Consider the following 20,466-nt stretch of genomic DNA (forward strand, 5'->3'; position numbering starts at 1 on the left):
GAAAGCAACAAGCATCCGCCAGAACAGCGTGAAGCCCAGACAAACGAACGAGGGTGACTTCTCACGCCCTCATTATGGACGACCAAACGAGACATGTTCCCAGGCCTATACTGTCAGAAGAAATCAAAGAATATCGGGAGAAATCTCAAACTTTTTTAATAAGGGCTCAGTAAGGACTCACTAATAATTGAGGTTCTCATAAATTCTCTAAAATCTTCACCAGGGAAACTTTTATGTCGTGCGTAAAGTCCACTCGTTTATGCACTGCTTTTTTGACGTTTGCCTCATGGTTGCAAGTTAGAACAGGTCAACAATCGCAGTCCAGTGTTAAATAAATCTTACTGTATTCAAAATATGTTTCTCAATATGCAACAACTCCAAAGTCGCCTGAAATTAGCGTGTATGTGTTGCGCGTAAAGGTACATTTTACGCATGACTCTGTCTCTGCACATATATGTGAAAAGATACGATTAAAACCAAATGGTACATTTCATGATCACATTCTGAGAAGTAGCTCGTGGGAACCCGAAAGCCACGTCTCCCCCAAACACGCTTTGTTATGATGTATCAATTCTCACACGTAATAAAGTAAGAATACAGCACCGTGCCGAAGTTTCCCATGAGAGGGAGTTGAAGGAGCTTTTCTCACAATTTACAATATTATTGAAAGTGTGTTGGTGAGGAGAGTCCACTGAGTTAACACAAAATAATCAAGTCCTTGTGTCATCTGTTGTTGTATCATTTAACAATAAGTATATTATCTATGTTCAAATACGTTACATTTTGTCTAATGAAAGTACTCAAGAGACAGCACAAGCATGCGTAAAGACTGTTCTTTTACGCATGGCTATTATCAATTAGTTCGGAACGTCCCCTGCTTGTGGGAAACTGAACGTCACCTCTCCTCCTAGCTGAAAATGAGGTATCGGTTTTAACAGGTAATAAAGTTAACATGCAGCCTCCTGCTCCACGTTCCCATGAGAACTATTTTGGGGATATTCTCCCACGACGTGCCCACGTTTCCCATGAGAGGGAGTTCAAGGAGCTATTCTCCCAATTTACACTATTATTGAAAGTGTGTCGGTGTGTAAAGTCAACTCAGTAATAACACAAGGCTACACAACATAATCAAGTCCTTGTGTCATCGGTTGTTGGATCATCTAACCAGAACTCTATTTGATATATTACAAATACGTTACATGTTGTCTAATGAAAGTACTCAAGAGACAACACAAGCATGCGTATAAAGACTGTTATTTTACGCATGGCTATTATCAATTAGTTATGGATAACAACATCATTGTTTTACTCTTTTCAAATCCTTTAACGGTTATGTTCGGAACGTCCCGCTTGTGGGAAACTGAACGTCACCTCTCATCCAAGCACACTCTGCAATGAGGTATCGGTTTTAACAGGTAATAAAGTTAACATGCAGCCTCCTGCTCCACGTTCCCATGAGAACGATTTTGGGGACAGTCTCCCACAGATCCAACATTTGTCTCTGAGTGTTGACTCGTGGACAAAAGGACATTCGTATTTATTATGATTTGGTTTGAAGCACATGCACATTTGCCTCTCCCAACAACAAAATAATGTTTGTTTTCACATTGCATTATCAGGCAGTATTGAAGTAATGGCACCCCAATACTTTATTTAAGAAACATACCACTAGAACAATGTAAATATGCTCCATTACAGGTAAAATACAGAATAAGTAAAACAGAAATATCAGGAACATGTTCTCGTTCTGTGGTGGTGCACATTGTGACTCAGATCTTTAATAATAAGGCAATCATTTGAAAGCAACCTTTAAATGTTGAATTTGCTCGAAATGTAGCTGCTTTTGACTTGAGGTTCAAGCGGTTTTTAGGGTCATGAACCTCCTGGGTTATACACACTAAAATCTCAATTAGTACAGTAACTTTCAGTATGGAGTAAAAAGTACAAATTAAGTGAATAATGCTATAATATCTTAATAGTGTAAAGTCAAATAAATGCATATTCAAGTAGAGCGCCTCAAACTGTGTTTCTTTGTTATTTAATGAACTTAGAAATCCAATAAACCCTTTTGAAATGGGCAGCCGAGCAGCACGTGACCACTTCACACTTATTTGAACACGCGCCAGCGGAAAAAAACGTTTAACAGTTCACTGAATTCATTAACACAGTTACAAACTGCAAACAACTTCAAAAGACATATATTTGTACATTACATGAACTTGACTAGTTTGTCCCATCAAGATACATATAATCAAGAAATATATATTGTTCCTAAACTCAATATCAGAGGCTCCTGAGTCAGGACGAACATTAGCTATAATATTTCTGGCACGTGCCTCCATTAAGAATGACAGACAAAGATACATTTCGATGAAAACTTAAAAATGTCCTTGTTATACATCACAACGATAATACAATGCACACGACCATTAAGGGCACCAGCCGAATCTGTAATCCTAAATGTCAGAAATGAACCCATAGGACTCCTGCTGCCTTTTATTCTTCTTCTTTCGTGTAACGTTAGAGGTCCAACTCGGTGTCGTGTAGCCATGACATACATCTCTGCCTTTTATTGTAAACATTGAGTTAAAAAACGCAAATGTAGTGCCATAAATGGACTTTGCAAATGAAAAACAACAGTACATTTGTTCAAACCACTACGCCATGTTATTGTTACATAGAGATCAGCTGATAGAGGCATACAACATTATAGTGGAACAACTACAAAATGAGTGCTATTCACTGTAACTGAGGCAGTGGTTGGGTTAAAAACAGCTCCATGTATTGGTGTGAAAGAAGTAAAATGACGGGGCAATGTTACTGCGTAATTTGCATTTGAGTGACCAGCGTGCGCAATCGTGTGCCTGGGAACCTGAAAGCTCGCAGTCCTCCACACACTTATTTAATGATGTACTAATACTAACAGATAATAAAAGTGCAAATGGACAAGTCGCTTTCTGTTACCCATGAGAAGGAGCTTGGAAAGTGTCTCCCACGCTCACTTACATCGGATCAGTGACACCCAGCAAGTAACATTTATCCATAACAAAATATAATACAAACACAAATAAATAAAAGCACATTTTCAGTTGTTTTTTCACTTCAAGAACCAATAAAACCTCCTTTATAATTTGGATTTCTGTCAACTTCTACGTTCAGCTTAACCAAGTAAAACACCCTGGCACATTTATCTGCGTAACCGGACAATCCACCAATTTCTTTCTCGCTTGACGGTTTTCAAATGATGTTCAAATAATTGTATTTTTCAGATAAAAATCGATCAGTATTCAGACAGCTATAACCAGACAAATGTCCCCTGAATGTGACGGAACTTCAAAGGGCTGATGGAGGTGTTAAGACACGTTTTGTTTCCTATGAAGTGACACCAGACACGCGTAGGAAACAAACGTCCTGTGAGCAGCTGGGGACGAAGAAGCTGAGAAAATGAATGCTAATTACAATGAAAACAAACGGACGTGGGCTGTGGGAGGGAGGGGGGGGGGGGGGGGGGGGGGGGTGTCAGATAATTTAACTTCATCTGGTAAAGACTACAATGCTAACGAAGTTCACTTTTAGCTAAGACTGTAGAGTAGTCCTTGATGGAAACAGTGGAACTTAGAGAGACTCTGAACTGACATGTCTTGAATTTGTATAACACTAACTGTAGGAGCAGAATTTAAGAATAAGTCAGAATTTCTTCAAGAACATTATATATTGAGGTTGCATAGAATTTGCCAATGTAGTTGGGGAGTTGCAGAGTGATGTGATGTTCTGTATACTAGTGGGATTTTCAATAATGTAACCTCAGTCTAACCCTATAGAAAGTTAATGTAAAAAGATAAAGCGTGCTTGCTGGAAAAGCAGCTAAAGTGCTCAATAAATATGACAGACTCTGCAAATAGGCAATGTTTTGTAAATAAGTAACAGATCCCTTTTGTAAGTTGCATTCTTTCATTTATTTATTTGTGGTGGTAAGCCTTTAGCAGTGACTGGCTATATTAGCTTTTTGTATTCATTGATTTAATCTGAAAAAGGCTTTCAACTAAGTGAATAATGTGTGAGCAGGGCTATCTTTTGATGTCTTTGAAGTGAAAACTGCTACTGAAGTTGATCACCTCTTGGCCAGACTTCACACCTGGAGGATGCAGCTCTGCAGGAGGCTTCACACCTCCAGCTAAAAGGAGCTGTCAATGTCAGCACAAACAAAGGGCCTTCAGCTTTTGCTTCGGGAAGACAAAAAACAATCTGACACCATTTTAAGAAACGTTTTTTTATTATAAAAGAAATACTGCTCACCATAGGGAGACATCCAGAATAAATTATTGTGCAAAAATAGGCAAATCATATTTAAACAGAATATAACTTATATTGTTGACATGTTTCATTTCAGCAGGCACACGGGTGAATGTGAGGGGTCGCATTGCCTGCTGTAAAGGATGGACACTCGATCGTTGTCCACAGTCTTAAATCTGGACAGTAGAGGGTCAGAGGGTTTGAGCAGAGTATGAAGGACAGATGCATCATGATCTGCACTTTCTCTTCAGCACAGCAGCCTCCTGATCTAGCTCAGGTGTGTCCCATTCTGAGAAAATCACTGTGCCTGCCTGACTAATACATCACATGCATTAATGAGTATCATTGTTTACAGGCTTTGAGCTTTGTGTTAAACATCACAATCAGATAACAGGAGGCCAGTGTTCACAACATTACAATGCAAATGTTCTTTCAGGAGCACTATATAGTTCAGTTGATAGTCAATACAATTTTAGTTTCAGAGTCCACTTCCTGGTGGTCAGGGCCAGGGTCTCCACACACTCTGGCTGAGCGGGCTGCTCTGGGACGGGTTCTGTTTTTCAGCTCGACTCTCCACGCTGATCTCAAGATGATGTTGTCTCAGAGTCTGTTGGAGAAACCCCTGCTGGACTGGAAGTTGGTACGGATGAGCAACACTGTGGCCCTGTGTGTGCAGTCTGTGCTTGGACTTTTGTTTCAACATCTGGAGAATGGTCTTTGTGTGTCGCAGAGAGCTGGAGGACCACGCTTCAGTTGTCCTTTTAACACCTGCAGAATCAGAGTCTGAGCGAAAAAAACGAGCAGCAAGAGATGCATCCAGTGCTGCTCCGAGCCACAGGCCTTTCCCCTCAGGTCCCAGGAACTGAGCAGCATTCTGCAGGCAGGTGGAGAAGCCGTCTTGCAAGGAGTGTTTCTGGGCTCCTGCGGAAGCTGCAGCAGATTTCGTCCTGTGTCTTTGGATGGTGTGCTGCAGGAAAAGCACTGTGTGCTCGAGTATCTCAGCTTTCTCCACTCTGCGCTGAGTCCCATCCTGCATGAACAAAATATATGAGTTACTATAGTTTATTGTCAGTATAAGGCCTGAATGCTACATAATGATGCAAAAAAAGTAACATACCTTTACCTAAACAATTCTATCTTCAATATGCGAATGTGCCTGAATTTGTTTAAAAAAAATGCATACTCAGTTGACCAGTTATTTGTTCTTGTTTTATGAAGCATCATTATTAAATATCAAGAGATTTAAATCAGGCAGGTTGTTTAAGATCTCTATACATTGAATGATAAATACATAAAGACAGAAACCTAGTATCTCTCTCTTGAAGAAGAAGAAGCCTTCATCACAGTTGGCATAGGGACATGGTAAAAGGCACACTGAGGGAAACACATTAATAACTTAGCTGGACATTGATCAACTAAAACCCAAGTCATTGTTTGTTCAAGACAGATTTATTTGAAGTCATACACAACTATGCTGTGCCAAAGCAACCTGCTTACCCTCTCGTTCAAGGTTGTGAAGGCCAAACAGAGCAACAAAAAACGGCAGCCTTAAGTAGAGGCTCAATCAGTGGAAACACCTGTGCTCAATTGGAGCATACCATGTAGTGCATGGGCACGGGCGGCAATTTTCCTCCAAGTGTAAAAATGTTATTGTTTAAGGCTTCTGTGGTCAGAAATGTAGAATATGTTGACATATTTGATTTATTGTGTTTGTAGATAAGAATAACAGTAATTAAGGGTAAATAGTGGATTGTCCTATGGGGAGGGGTTTAACATAAACCTTTTGGAGGTTAGTCTGACTGTGGCTGTAGAGCAGAGAGGTACCAGGTATATGTCCTCGACCTGTACGTATATATTGAGGTTTTGTTTTCTTTCTTGTTACTTTGTGTTTTTTCAGCATTTTGGCTGTTAATAAAAGCACCTAACGATACATTTGTTGTGACTCTAGCCATCTTATTTAATTCCTAGTTTTTTCATCTACCCTTTTTGTAACAATCTCTTTTCACAAAAGATACAAGTTCACTGAGAGGTTTTGTGTGATTCCTTACGGGTTGTGGTGGGTCTTGAAGCAACATGGTCCTCAGATGTTCCAGACTGCTGTTCATCCTCTCCCTTCGGCGTTTCTCCATCTGAGATTTTATAATCTAAAAGAAGAAGAAGAAGAAAAATATGTGGGGATTAATAAAATATACAGTTGTGAGAGATACAATTTCAAATAGTCTGATTTCAATGTTTCCTACTGGTTTTCATAAAAACATTCATTGAGATGTATTTCTTACCTTTCTTTCGTGTGGTGCATCCCCCGTTTCCTGTAGCAGTTTCATTATAGCCGGTGGTCCTGTGAGCTCTTGTTATGTGTTGTCAGTTCTGTAACTGATCAGGCAATGTGGCGCGTGACGTGTCTGACTGCTTTTTGTCCTCCTCATCCCTCAGGCTCCTCCCGTAACACATTTTTACAACCTAACCTCTCCCGTCAGCTCCTCGAGTTCACCCTTTTTATTGCCAGTAGGATAGCATTTGAATACATTGGTCAGTTTCTTACATTTTAACTTTTGGAAAAAAATCCGTCTGTGCTTAAGAAACAAACAAGACACCCGGCTATGCACCTTGCTTTACACACGCCGAGAAGAAGCTATACGCGTAAACTCCTAATCAGAAATCCTTTTATCATCCCAAAGCAGAAACATTTAATAAACAGATCTTAGATGGTTCATTGAAACATAGAACATTCAAGTTAAGATTTGTTATGGCTTGCAATCAGTGGTGCGTAGCGTGGAAAGCAGTAGCCTAATGATGTCCTGAGACTGTTTGTTTTACTGTAATTTCAAAGCCTTACATAATATGTCCATAGATTGTTCTTGAAATATTACTAGCCTAATACGAAGAGACCTGGATGCAGTTGCGCGTAAGAGAGAGCGTATACCATTTGTGTACCATTTGAGGTGCGAGTGACTGGATAAATTAGCACTTCATCTTTTCATCCGGTTTATTAAAGCCGGGACATCTACGGACATGGGTGTCATTTCTGATGGCAGGTTAAACAATGATAGTCTACATATTTTGTCTAAAGCATTCATTACGCGTGGCTCACCAACATCACTTTTGAGGTGTTATGTTCCTGCTGAATAAGTCTGTCTTTATTTCTTCCTTATTGGTCCCTTACGAACTGCGCGCTCACTTACGGCGAGTGCCAACACCTTTCCATTCACACTTGACGCCTTTGCATTTGTTAGTCACACTACAGGGTGAAGTGTGACAATCCATGGTTAACATAATGCATTCACACCTCGATGTCACAATAGACCACGCGTGCCATTTGGGAAGCCGTCTCGTGCTGGCGCAACTTTTAGCGCCACAGTTGTTCCACATTTGCTCGTGGAAACTCTTTGAAGATGACAATGCCACCGTGGGAAAGATGAGAGAGGGTGAAGACGCACACGTGGCACTTTTTGATCAAGTGGTGTGAGCCCGAGAGCCCTCAGGGGACCTCTGAAGATGTAGATTAATTAACAGCCTTGGTTGCATTATAGCTCCACACGCCACACTGCATAGGAATACACATTTGTCTCTTAACTCATTAATACTAAGATGTTGCTAATGTTTGATGCGCCTGTATTACTTTGTGCAGAATTTAGTTTGTTATAATGTGTTTTTGTAGGTGTGGCTTATTTTACCAGGGACAACAAATGTGTTTTTTTTAAGATCAACTCATTTAGATCTTTTTTGTGTTGAACGCTACCCTTGTTTAATAAACGAATAAAAGGTACATTACGTTAGAAAAGCACCATGAGCACTCGGTTAAAATGAATGTGTATTTTGACTCAATCTGATCTGACAGTGCATGAGATTATGCACTTGGTTGATATTGTACCGATCTGGTGCAAATTCCACAATAGTTTTAGGAAATTCAATTAATGCAGTTACCCGCTTTACCCAGGTGAGGGTACAACCTTTATGGCGATACACAATAACATGTTGTGCAGTTTTCATTATCTCTACCTCATAAATATAAAGCCACTTTCAGAGAAATCTGTGGATTGTATAATCTATTCACCTCCATTGTATTGGGGACAGAGAGGCGAACATTTAAAAAACTGGGCCAATCAAAACAAAACTGTTGGCCTTGCTAGATACAGCTGGGAGCAAACATTAGGTGTCTGTGAATCAACCAATCTTTTGTAGCTTGACGCTTTTTGACCTTGACTCCAAATAACTCCATCAATCACCATCTGGTTGTGAATACAGAGTCTTTATTGTAAAAGAGGTAGAGAGAATACAGGTGTTTCACTGTACAGAAAAAAGACAGCACTGCTGATATACCCATTCAAACAATTGACATGGAGTCACACACACCTCACTCACTTCACAGGGACACATAAGCCCGGTAGAAACAAACAAACAGAGAAACAAACACACAAAATCTTTGGATTTTTCTCTATTGTCTTCTCATTCACTAAATGCATTCTCTCTTTTTCTGAGCGGTTAAAATGATAATAGTTGTAGCATTAAAAATAAAACGGCAATAATATTAACGATATAGAGTGATAAAAACAATGATACTGCTGTCCCCCCGTTCCTTCCCAACCACAAACACACACCTCAGTAACATTTGACAAGTGGTGGAGAACAAACCCTTCACCCTGATAATAAAACCACACAACCACACACACACACACACACACACACACACACACAACAACACACACACACACAACACACACACACACACACACACACACACACACACACACACACACACCACACACACACACACACACACACACACACACACACACCACACACACACACACACACACACACACACACACACACACACACACACACACACACACACACACCACACACACACACACAACACACACACACACACACACACACACACACACACACACACACACACAACACACACACACACACACACACACACAATAATGACCCACGCTGAGTGGTAAGAAAAGAATAAAATACAACGTACATTTCAAATAATCAAACCAAACAAACAATGTACAAAAACAACTGCAGCCAAGTGGGAAGTGTATGATCATTCGTTCGGTCTTTTCTGCCATCAATCTTCCGTCGCTGTCATTCTGTGCCAGTGGGCAGGGTCCTCAGTCAGAGTTGTCCGAGTGGTCGCTGTGGGGCGAGGCACCGGCGGGGGGCGAGTTACGACCGTTCCAGTTCCCGTTAGCCTGGGAAATAGAAAGAAAAACAAAGAGACAACGTGTCAGAGGACAACATGGGCCTTATGTCTGCTTTGCCATTGTGTCATTTTTTAACACATCACTATTTTTAGCACCTTAACCAACAAGGGTGCATCATTAGTGCATCTACTCTACATAACCACAAGATGCTTTGGATTAATTTCACATCTTCTGGGTAGCTTCTATCACAGTTTATGTGGGGGAATGAAGTGCAAAAGGCTTGAAATAAATGTAGGATAGAGTTAAATGTGTTTATTGTGCATTTTGTGGAAGGTGGAAGGAGAGTCTGTAAAGGGGGTGAAAAGAAACAACAAAACAAAATGGGACTAATGGATACCGAAATGTATAAAGCCATAATATTAACACAATATTTGTGTGTTATTAACATGATTTTAGTGTTTGTTTTTTCAAATGTCATAGTTATCAATAAAAGTATATTGTTAGACCAATCACATTAATTAAAAGATCAAAACCAACATATGTGTGTGTGTGTGTGTGTGTGTGTGTGTGTGTGTGTGTGTGTGTGTGTGTGTGTCAGTATGAAGGAACACAGTGCAACAGTGACGCTCAATTATGTGTTTTTGATAGCTTTTCGAATGAAGCTCTTTGACATAGAAGAATATATCAATTTTGACTAGATCAATTTATTGTTGTTTTTTATATTTCATGGGATTTGTTGACGGAAATAAAATATCTCCAGCCTGATCATTTAAATATGTTTGGAACTACTGCATGAGTGGTATAAAGTACCTGCACTCCCATTGGGTAAGCGGCCTGATCACCGTTCACAGGGGGAACTCCCAAAAACAGGTCAGCTGACCCAGCCAGAGAGAAGGATCCAGATCCTAAAGACAGACAACAGAGCGTTAGAAACGGTTTCTGTGTTGCTGTAGCAGTTTGGGGTGGAACACTATGAATATGTGGTTATTGGTATAATCGATGTCTATATTGTGTGTTATATTGCCTCGAAATGAGAAGTCTCAGGGGGTCTTAAAAAAGACCTAAAACTTGCAGAAATGTAGGATGAAATGCTCTTTATATGCTCTAAATCAAGCCAACATGTTCAGCCTGTACGGCTTGAGCAGTTAGATGCTGTACCTTACAGCTTAAGCTGTCCCATTATGATGCATACAAGCCAGTAGCCAAATACACTGAGGCAGGGAAAGTGAGTCTAGCAGTCACAGAGCAGGTGAATTACTGAAAAAACCCACTATGTGTTTGCTCAATGTCTGACAACCACAAGCCTTTCTGATTTCCTGAGCCTCAGGATATACATTGTGTTAAGGTTAGGCATATGATTGACACGTTCTGGTACAGGGACAAAGGGAGGCAGAGAGGAAAACAAATGCAGAAATGTTTTAAAGACAGCAGCTGCAGACTGTAGCTTTGGTTGATTTGTAGTACCTGTGGAGTTAGGAGTGTGCGGGGAGTCGTTGCCCTGCCGGACCACCAAGGCTGTTTTCATGGCATAAAGGTTCGCCTCCTCTTGGAACTTGCCAATGTTTTTCTTGTAGCGGATTCTTTTGTTGCCAAACCAGTTGGAGACCTGGCAGTAAATAAAAACAATACAAAGGTCAGTTTACTCTTTCAATTAAATTGATAAATCCTGAGCAGTAAATTGTTAACACATAAAGCAAATTGTAATTGACGAATTACAAGAGAGGTGTCTTTTAGCTCGAGTATAGAAATCCTGACACTTTTTGTTTCACCATCACAGAAACTCAACAACAGACCGCTTTAGAAACATTGAATGTCAACCCTAGATGGATTCAAAACAATAAACCCTCATCCTTTCTTTCTCCACCACCCTTTCTTGAGGCTCACTCCTTAATGTACAGTCAGGTTTACCTGAGAGACGGTGATTCCACACGATTTGGCAAGTTCCTCTTTGGCTTCTTCACTGGGGTAGGGGTTGGACAGGTGGGAGTAGAAATACTCGTTCAGACCCTCTGTGGCCTGTTTGCTGAAGTTGCGCCTCTTGCGCCTGATGAAACACAAACAGGCATATTATTTAATCATTCAACCTTTATTTATACTCGAGAGAACTTTGAGGGCAACCCTCATTTACTGTGACATTAAATTAATTAATAATAACAAAGAAAAAAGTTAAAAAACAACGAGATATAAAGAGAAGAGGCCACACAATTATGATAACACTAAATATCCATTGACATTTCTTAGATACTGTTAGTCTAAGCGGTTTTTTTCTTCAAATATTTGTATGAAAATAAATTAATTCTCAAGTTAGGACACGTGTCTGATTATTAATCAATCAATGTTTATTTATATAGCCCAATATCACAAATGTTACATTTGTCTCAGTGGTCTTCACAGTTTGTACAGAATATCAGTATGACAATACGACACCCTGTACAATACTCTGTACTATGTACATGTTCAGGGTTTCCCACACATAGACTATACTTGGGCGGGCTGCCCAGGTATATTAACGGCCGCCCAAGTATATTTCGCAACCCATTTAGGTTTTTTTTTTTTCTTTATTTTTTTTTTTATACGTCCGTGACCATGACGCCATCTGCGATCGATTAACTTGTAGACAATGATCCCTCGCTCCCTTGCTCTGATCTCGCCTCCTTCTGGCCTGTTAAGTGGCCTGCCTCACACAGGGGGACTGGCTGTCCACATGATGTGACCTGCCGACATGGCCACTGTCATACAGATCATAAATCAAAGCCCTTGATTGGTCTCTGTGTGTCATTCAAGCTCGGGATAACCTCAGCTCAGGTGAGGTAAAGCACTCTCTGAGTGTTTAGATAGTTAACTTAGTCTAAGTTCTCAGTGGGGTCTCAAACGGTGTGGTCACCATTATGTAAACACATATTTCCATTTGAGAGGGTAGTGATTGGTCTAATGGAGAGTGAGGTGGGCTGAAGATCGGAAGGCTGTGAGTTCAAATCCCGCCAGGAACACCACCACTAGTGTGCCCTTGAGTAAGGCACTTAGCCCTTAGTTACTCCAGGGAGAATGTCCCTGTAATCGGTCATTATAAGTCGCTTTGGATAAAAGCGTCAGCTAAATGAAATGTAATGTGATTAGTAAAATATGCATGAATAAATAAATAAAAAGTTAACTAGGTGAAAAAAGGTAAGATACACTTTTAAAACTTGTTGAGAGAAAACTAGTCTTTGCTGCTGCCTCAAAGAGGAGCAGGGGGGAGAGGAGGGAGACAGGAGAGGCTGATTCAGGAGCACAGACACACTCACAACTATAAATGAACCAAAAATAAATTAATAAACAAGTTTCAGTGTTTTTTTCTATGGCCATGATTTTATGATTATTGAAATGTATACAGTTCTGTTTCATATAGGTGTTTCCATAGATCTAGTCTCTTTATTTTCCCCTCAAAATGCACCAGATTGATGCATTTAACTCCAAAATAAAAAATTAAATCTTACCGGGGGGGCATGCCCCTGGACCCCCCCTAGAGGATTTGAGGTCGACCCCCACTAAAAATCACATGGATAGGTTCCTAAATACATTAATAAATACATTTATTTTTTAAAATAGTAACCCATTTCCATATGTTCATGTGTGGGTAGTAGATTTAAACTATAGGGCTATCATTATGGGCCCTGCCTGTACCTGTACCTGTTCGCTCTGCCATCGCGTGAAGGGTCTGCTAACAAGCGACCAACAGAAAGGTTAATGTTAATGTTGTTGCACGTCACCTCAACACCCCCCCCCCCCCCCCCCGCTACCACCACCCCCCAAAGTATATTTCAGATCTGTGGGAAACACTGGCAGTTAATGGACCAGCACCAGAGGCGTTCCCATACACACAGGCGTTGGAGCTGTTCTTCATGAAATCCCAGAAGGATGAAGTGCTCTGACAAACAGTGCCATCTTTGTGCAAAATGATTATACCGGAATGAAAAGTCAATAAATAAACATGTTGTTAAAACTTTTTTTTTTTTTTTTTTCGCGCACCCCCCCCCCCTGCCTTCTGCCACCACCCGCCCAAGTATATTTCATATCTGTGGGAAACACTGATGTTTTCTGCATAGATACTCATTTGCCATTTGAGACCAAAATAACTGTGGAGTATCCAAGCTGCCAAAAGTTAATGTTTTTCAAAAAGGGGAATGTGCAACCTTTTCAGGTCCACATTGCAAGCCTTCAGGGTTGATTACATGAAGCTCAAAATAATTAATTGCAGTATTCCTTTAAAAAAAGACAACAACTGGGTATTTGTAGATGCGTACAATTCGGAACTGTGTAGAGGTTAATAGCAAAAATATATATTGGTTTACAGAACTCGAAATTGATAGATACATCCTACATCAAGGAAAAGTGGGAGCGAGAAGCACATTTCACTATTACGACAAAAGAATGGGGACAAATATGTAAACAACAATGGAAGACAACCAATTCCCAGACCTGGAGGGAGTTTTAATGGAAGAACACGGGGTGTTTCTCAATCTCGAGTACGCTTGCTTGGTAGCACATGTCTGCCGAGCATCTTGGCAAGAATACTTCCTGGCATTCGGAAAACAAAAGGTTCATCTCAATACCCCTCCTCGACTCCTCTATTCCCCTCCTCCGGGACTTGACCCGGAAATCGATCAAGACATGCCATGTTGAAGGACGTCCCAATACTTGAAATGCACACGGAGGATTCGAGGAGGGGTGAGGGAGGAGACGAAAGGGAGGATACACGAGAGCAGACTATGCGGAAGTGTTTTCACTACTCACGTATAAAAGCCCCGCCCCCATCTTCACAGCTGGTTGATTTCAACACAGGAAAACGGAGAAATGGAAGAATGAGTGGAAAAGCGTCACATAAATGTATAAGTGCTGGGAATTATTATGTGCAATTCATTTCTTAAGGTTATACTAACAATTTAAGTCATGTTTAATGATCTTGAACGTCACTAAAACATAGCTATTAACCCTCTGAGACCCACAGGGCCGTATACGATCCCAAAGATCACGTTGTGTTCAAAGCGTCATAACTTCTCAGCTGTTTCAGCCAGAGACATGCCGTGTTATTCCTCTTAAACTACAGAAACAGCAATAAACAACTCCATTAAGTTTTTCATTGAGAGGTGTTTACTTATTTTGGTGAAGCGACTGAGCGTAGAGTTTTAAAAGATGCAGATAGTCTCACCTTGATTCTGGCGCATTGCTTATCGTTTTCTCTTTTATAGATCTATTCTCATCCACCATCTTTGTTTGTGACGTAAAGAGTGAAAGAGTCACATTTCTGAATCGGACACTGAGTGGATGCAGTCACAGCCAATCGGAGTCTGATTCAGAGGGTTGCCTGTCTGTTCTGTTGTTATGTTTACTGAAACGAGAGCCGGTATAATTCCACGCGCGAAAACAAAATAAAAGTTGGAATACGTTCTTTTAGTGTTTTGAAAGTAAACTGAGGTATGGCAAGGACGTTTACTACAGCTGAGGCTTTGGAGCTGATTTTTCAAGGGGACAATGTTGATGAAAATTCAGACGAATCTGCTCAGCATGCCGTGTGTGATTGTGGACATGATATATCATGTGTACTCTTCAAAATTGGCAGGACAAAAAATGACAATTCCTCGCAAAAAAACGCACATGGACACTGCCCAAAAGAATGGGCATAACTAAAGAACAGAATAAGTTAGAATCTTCTAATCAGTTATGATACAATGATAATAAATGTGTTCAATTTTCTGTGTTGAATGTTTCTTTCAATGTTATGGTTAGCAGTTATTTTTAATGAAATAAGTAAAACATTCAAGCTCCGTTTTTTATTTATGGGCAAATATCCCCTATTATAGTGTATATAAATCTCTAATGAGTGACACATATCATTAGCTGAGGTTGTGCTGATTTCTGGGATGTGTAAAACTTGATTTTACTGCAAATAAATGACAATTTATTAGGCAAAACACAAAAATATACAAAAACGGAAATGTCCTATGTGGGTCTCAGAGGGTTAAGAAAGCTATTTCATAAATGGCTAGAGCTTGATAAATAACAATTACTTTTATTGTTTTGTGTTAAGATATTCAGGAGTTACATTATTTAAAATTCACAGTCCTGAATGTGGGTTTTTGGTGAATGTGGGGAACTACAGGACACACATTTTCAGAGTAAGGCTTTCACATTATAATAAATAATATTTTTATTTAATTGTAGGCTACATTTTACACCAAAACGGAACACAAAAGCAGGACCCACCATCATACATTGAATTCCTTGACTAACAAGAGAAAGATTCATTCATTTAAATAAATATTTAACAACAAATGGGCCGGTTCTAAAGGGTTATTCAGTTAAGCCCGATGAGAGGGGATACAGCTGTGCACATGTCATCATTAACAGACGTCGTTTAAGAGTGACGTTTGAGTGAACGAGGACATCCCAATTAATACCTGAGGACTCCTCTGTCCTCGCGGGTTTTGACTCTGCAGACTGTTTACATGCATAAAAACCTTCATAAGACACAAGGGGACGGGTAATAACCGGAAAAGCATGACATGGGACCTTTAAAGAGCTCTTGCCTGCGAGCAAGAGACAAGTAGCCCTGATGTGATGTCGTTTGTGTTCTTATTTGTCTATGCATAAATGTGTCTGTTTTTCTGCGAGTGTTGTTCCTATGTTTGTTAACCTGTAAAGAAAGGAAAATAAAAAGATAATAAAAAAAACAACTACACACGCCTACCTGGCATCAAGGAAGCGGGACCTCAGGATCATGACAGCCTCACAGGTGCTCTGCTTCAGCTGGGTCTGGATGGTGCTGAACTTGCGGTGGATGATGCCCACCATGCGCTCAATCTCTCGCGGAGTCACGGGCCGCGTACGGGACTGCTCTCTCAGCAGGTTCATCACATGGGTGGTGAACTCTGTGCAAGCCTAGGTTTGGGGTGCATTAGACAAACAGTGAAGGGCGGAAATTCTCAAAGCAATGCACTGAGGTGTATTATTTCATGCAAGTTCAATATGAGTGATCAAATGTGCAACATGGCCTTGCTTGTAGGTAAGCATGTATAAGCATGTACAGTAATGGCATAATTACTAAAGATCCCAGCATAACCGTTCCCTGGTAAATTGAATGACTCATAAGGCAACTCTTTACAACTTTACTGTAGAGGGGTTGTTATTTGACATTTAAACAGTTTATAGAAGGTTTATATTTGTGTTGAAAGAGTTATGTACTAGGGGTGTAACGGTACACGTACCCATACCGAAATTATTCAGTACGGGCCCTTCGGTTCGGTACAGGTGTGTACCGAAGTGTACCGAACGAATATAACGTTAAACGTAAAAAATTGAGAACGTGAACAACTTTTTGGAAGTAATCTCAGGTGCTGCGTCGCATTCAGAGTAATTTGCTCACATTGGGTTCAACGCGTCATAGAGCGAGCAAGTCATTTCATTGGATGAGAGGCATACTATACTGGTCAGAGGGATGCGTTCAAATAATCAGTAATTTGAGGAACTGTCGAAAATTTATGGCGAACGCAGATAAAGTTGAGCTCGAAAATCGTCCAGCATCCTTGAAGTCTCCGGTTTGGGAACATTTTGGTTTCGCAGTTACGTACAAGGATGACGGACAAAGACAGGTGGACCGAACCAAAGCTGTTTGTCGGCATTGTTCAACTAACATTGGTTACGCGGCTGGCAACACATCAAACTTGCACACTCTTGAAAAGGCATCACCCGAACGTGAATATCACCGGTACCAAAAGAAAAAAGTGCAAACCCAACTCCCACTAGCATGTTAGCCTCCACTACTCGCAACAAGTTCAGACCGAGCCAAAGCTATTACAAACGCCAAATATCCTTATGTTGTCATGTTAGCAAAGCGCTACCTGGCTGTATCTGCTACCTCTGTCCCTAGAGAGGGTGTTCTCCACAGCAGGAGACATTGTTAGTGCCAGCAGATCTGCCCTTTCAGCAAGCAATGTGGACAAGTTCATTTTTCTTTAAAAAAAAACATGAAAATACAATGACAAGCAAGTCCTAATGTCAAACTGGCTGCTTAGGTGCTAGTACAGTTCAAATACAGATTATTTCAGTTAATCGAAATGCTGCACCTTAATGTTTATTTTATTATATTTTGTATTTGAGTGAATATTCACAGTTTAATAATAATTAAAAACCCAAAACTAATAGTTTATGTTTTGTGAGTACTAGTAGCCTACAGTAAAGTTCAAATACAGATTATTTCAGTTCATCGAAATGCTGCACCTTAATGTTATTTTATTATATTTTGTATTTATTTGAGTGAATACATTATTCACAGTTTAATAATAATAAAATATATATATATATGTTTTGTGAAAAAAAAATTCTGCTGTACCGAAAACGTACCGAACCGAACCGTGACCAAAAAACCGAGGTACGTACCGAACCGAAATGTTTGTGAACCGTTACACCCCTATTATGTACTGTATGTTGGTGATGAGTAGCCTTATAATAGTGGATTTCTCAACACATCTAAACAGTGTTTTGAAAGCAAAAACGATGGGCTTTGGTCAAGGTTGGAATATGTTTTCTGCTAATAAAATAAAAGCCTCCTTTCATACAGAAATATGTCAATTATAGCTGGTGTGTTTTGATCAGCAACATAAGGAGATAAGTGTATTACCCGGCAAATGAAATGTAACTGACTGAACTCTAGACCTAACATGCCAATGAATTACGCTTCTGGCGAGCAGCATTAGTGCAGGTATGCGTGTGTGGGCAATGTGAGCGATCGTCTCCCGTTTCTACACGGTACCTGCTCATACTTCTCCAGCTCCGTGTGGTAGATACCGCGAATCTGGGTCAACTTAATTTTGTAGTCAGAGTGCTCGAGCGAGCTGTCAGGTGACATCCCTCCTGAGCTTGTGGCCGCAGACACAGCAGCGGCAGCTCCTCCTCCCTTTTCCGGCCCTGCAACACCTTCTGCCAACAGCATGTTGTCCAATCGCACCAGCTGAGGATCCTGAGACTCGTCCTCCTGGGCATTCCTCATGGACAGGCCTATCAAGAAGACAAATGTCAGTTGGCTTCATAAGATGACATATCAACAGAGGACTGTGTCAACTTGTGATAAAGTTTTGCACAGTCTAGCCTGTGCAACTCATGCATTTTACATGTGGAACTTGTAGGTCAGAGTTGATTTATTAAAGTGTGTATGGTAGATTTTCTCTTATGTATGCCTTTGAATAAGCTGTTGTATCATACATAATAATATCTAGCAGCATTTCTACCACCCCCCTTATTGCACTGTAACATTAACTTTAGCAAGTACTATATAGTTAAAATAAAATCAACCAGCAACATAATTGTATATCCCTCCCTGTAGGCATTGTGTGTTTCTTTGTCCAACTGCTGTAGATCGTCTCTATTTTTACACCATATAGGATTTTACATAATAGCTGTATTATTACATTTATCTGGCTCTAGGTTTGTTGTTGTTATTGCAAATAGACATCATGAGCTACTGAAAACCTGCGTGAAATCCCTTTTGTCTGTGTGTATGGTTTACTATGATTTTATTGGCTTCTGGTGACACACTGTCAACACAGTCTAATAACGCTGCAACGAGGCATAAGCCCATGTATAGCAAAACGCAGTAAGGCGGTAATTTGTCATGAAATGCAATACGACTGACATAAAAAAAAATATTTTTAGGAAAATAACGTTACCTGTTTTTTCCTTGATCTCGCAAAGGACGCTGAATAAAGCAGGCTTCATTCTGTGACAATTAAGTGCATGTTTCCTGTGCAGAAAGAAAAGAGCGTCACTTATTGCTAACAGGCTAAATGCAAGCAGAAGTATAGTGACGATATGCAAATTGACCAAAACAAAAACACAACATAATACCCACTAGGTTAGCTTCACCGTGGCTAATTTAGCAAACGTTAGCTTCTCACAAGCTAAGAGCTAAGGAGGCAAATGTTCACTGGCAATGTCTGTATACGACAACCAGTAAGTTTGGTCATCTTATCATTTTTGTTTCACGTAGTAGGTCTTTACATATGAAATCATTTATTGTATAAACATTTGCATCAGCGCTACCTGTAAGCTACCTACTGTAGCTTCAGCTAGTTAGCCTAGCAAGCTAACAAAAGCTAACCGTACGCTTGAGACCATCCCTGCTAAATATAGCTTTTGTAAATGGCAGCAACTATTAACATTTCTGTCATAAATAATAATATATCAAAACAGGTTTTAACCAAATAAAGCGTATTCTAGTTCGCTAACGTTTGCTTCTTAGTTAGCTACTGGCTACATTATCTAAACAATGCATTGAAGTTCAGGAAACTTTGTCACTGTTAGTCGGCAAAACAAAAACAAAAAGACGGCTGCAGTATAGACACACTTTTATATAGATACAAAAAAATAGTTTTCACTAACTTTGCTTGCGCTTCGTCCAAACTTTGGTCGGTGATAGTCATAATTTGTTGCAGTATGTCACCAATATCTCTGCGGTTTTCATGTCCGTTTTCTGTGCCCTCGAGGGCCGAGTCATCGGACCGGTGCTGCGAAGGTTGCTGAACCGAGTTGAGCGCATGCATTCCGGGGTGGCCACTCAAGCCGAGACCCCGGCCGCTGGAGGGCCCGTTGCCCGTAAGAGGCTGCTGCTGCAACATCTTCAGCGACGCACAGTGGCGACGACTGCTGCCCGACTGTGCTCACAGACACACAACACTGCCTGATCCGAGGCATCGTGCAAAGCAGGGTCCCCTAGCGAGAGACAGGAAAAGGTACAAGCCATGTCTACACAGTGCACTGCATGTGGTAGGCAGTGAACCTGCTGAGTTAAAATAAACTGCAACAACAAAACATATGTACTCAAAGAAATAAGTATGCGTATCAGGGAATAACATAAATTAGTTGATCTTTAAAAAATGTAGATATTGGGCTCCAGTTTCATCCTATGCACTTATCAACATTCAATGATTTTGTATTTGTCTGGTTTGATGTGATCACTTAGAAAAACCTTCTCTCACTT

General features: G+C 40.4%; 2 protein-coding genes across 3 annotated transcripts; both read right to left on the bottom strand.

Annotated features, from left to right (window-relative positions):
* Positions 1-4,254: 4,254 nt before the first annotated feature.
* On the bottom strand, positions 4,255-6,691 carry LOC117543290 (transcription factor HES-7.1-like). The gene is made up of 3 exons (XM_034211468.1): positions 6,573-6,691; positions 6,342-6,437; positions 4,255-5,323 (listed from the first exon to the last, which is right to left on the bottom strand). The coding sequence occupies exons 1-3, from the start codon at positions 6,615-6,617 to the stop codon at positions 4,793-4,795; spliced, it is 672 nt and encodes a 223-aa protein (XP_034067359.1). The 5' UTR covers positions 6,618-6,691; the 3' UTR covers positions 4,255-4,792.
* Positions 6,692-9,132: 2,441 nt separating this feature from the next.
* pbx2 (pre-B-cell leukemia homeobox 2) lies at positions 9,133-20,421 on the bottom strand. Of its 2 annotated transcripts, XM_034211415.1 has the most exons (8): positions 19,869-20,414; positions 19,157-19,230; positions 18,244-18,488; positions 16,183-16,373; positions 11,364-11,499; positions 10,920-11,061; positions 10,266-10,360; positions 9,138-9,503 (listed from the first exon to the last, which is right to left on the bottom strand). In XM_034211415.1, the coding sequence occupies exons 1-8, from the start codon at positions 20,102-20,104 to the stop codon at positions 9,423-9,425; spliced, it is 1,200 nt and encodes a 399-aa protein (XP_034067306.1). In that variant the 5' UTR covers positions 20,105-20,414; the 3' UTR covers positions 9,138-9,422. The 2 variants fall into 2 exon arrangements, with proteins under 2 accessions (XP_034067307.1, XP_034067306.1); XM_034211416.1 differs by lacking the exon at positions 10,266-10,360 and having other exon boundaries at positions 9,133-9,503; positions 19,869-20,421.
* Between the last annotated feature and the right edge of the window lie 45 nt (positions 20,422-20,466).

The sequence above is a fragment of the Gymnodraco acuticeps genome, unplaced genomic scaffold (assembly GCF_902827175.1).
Source record: "Gymnodraco acuticeps unplaced genomic scaffold, fGymAcu1.1, whole genome shotgun sequence".
Classification (NCBI taxonomy): domain Eukaryota; kingdom Metazoa; phylum Chordata; class Actinopteri; order Perciformes; family Bathydraconidae; genus Gymnodraco; species Gymnodraco acuticeps.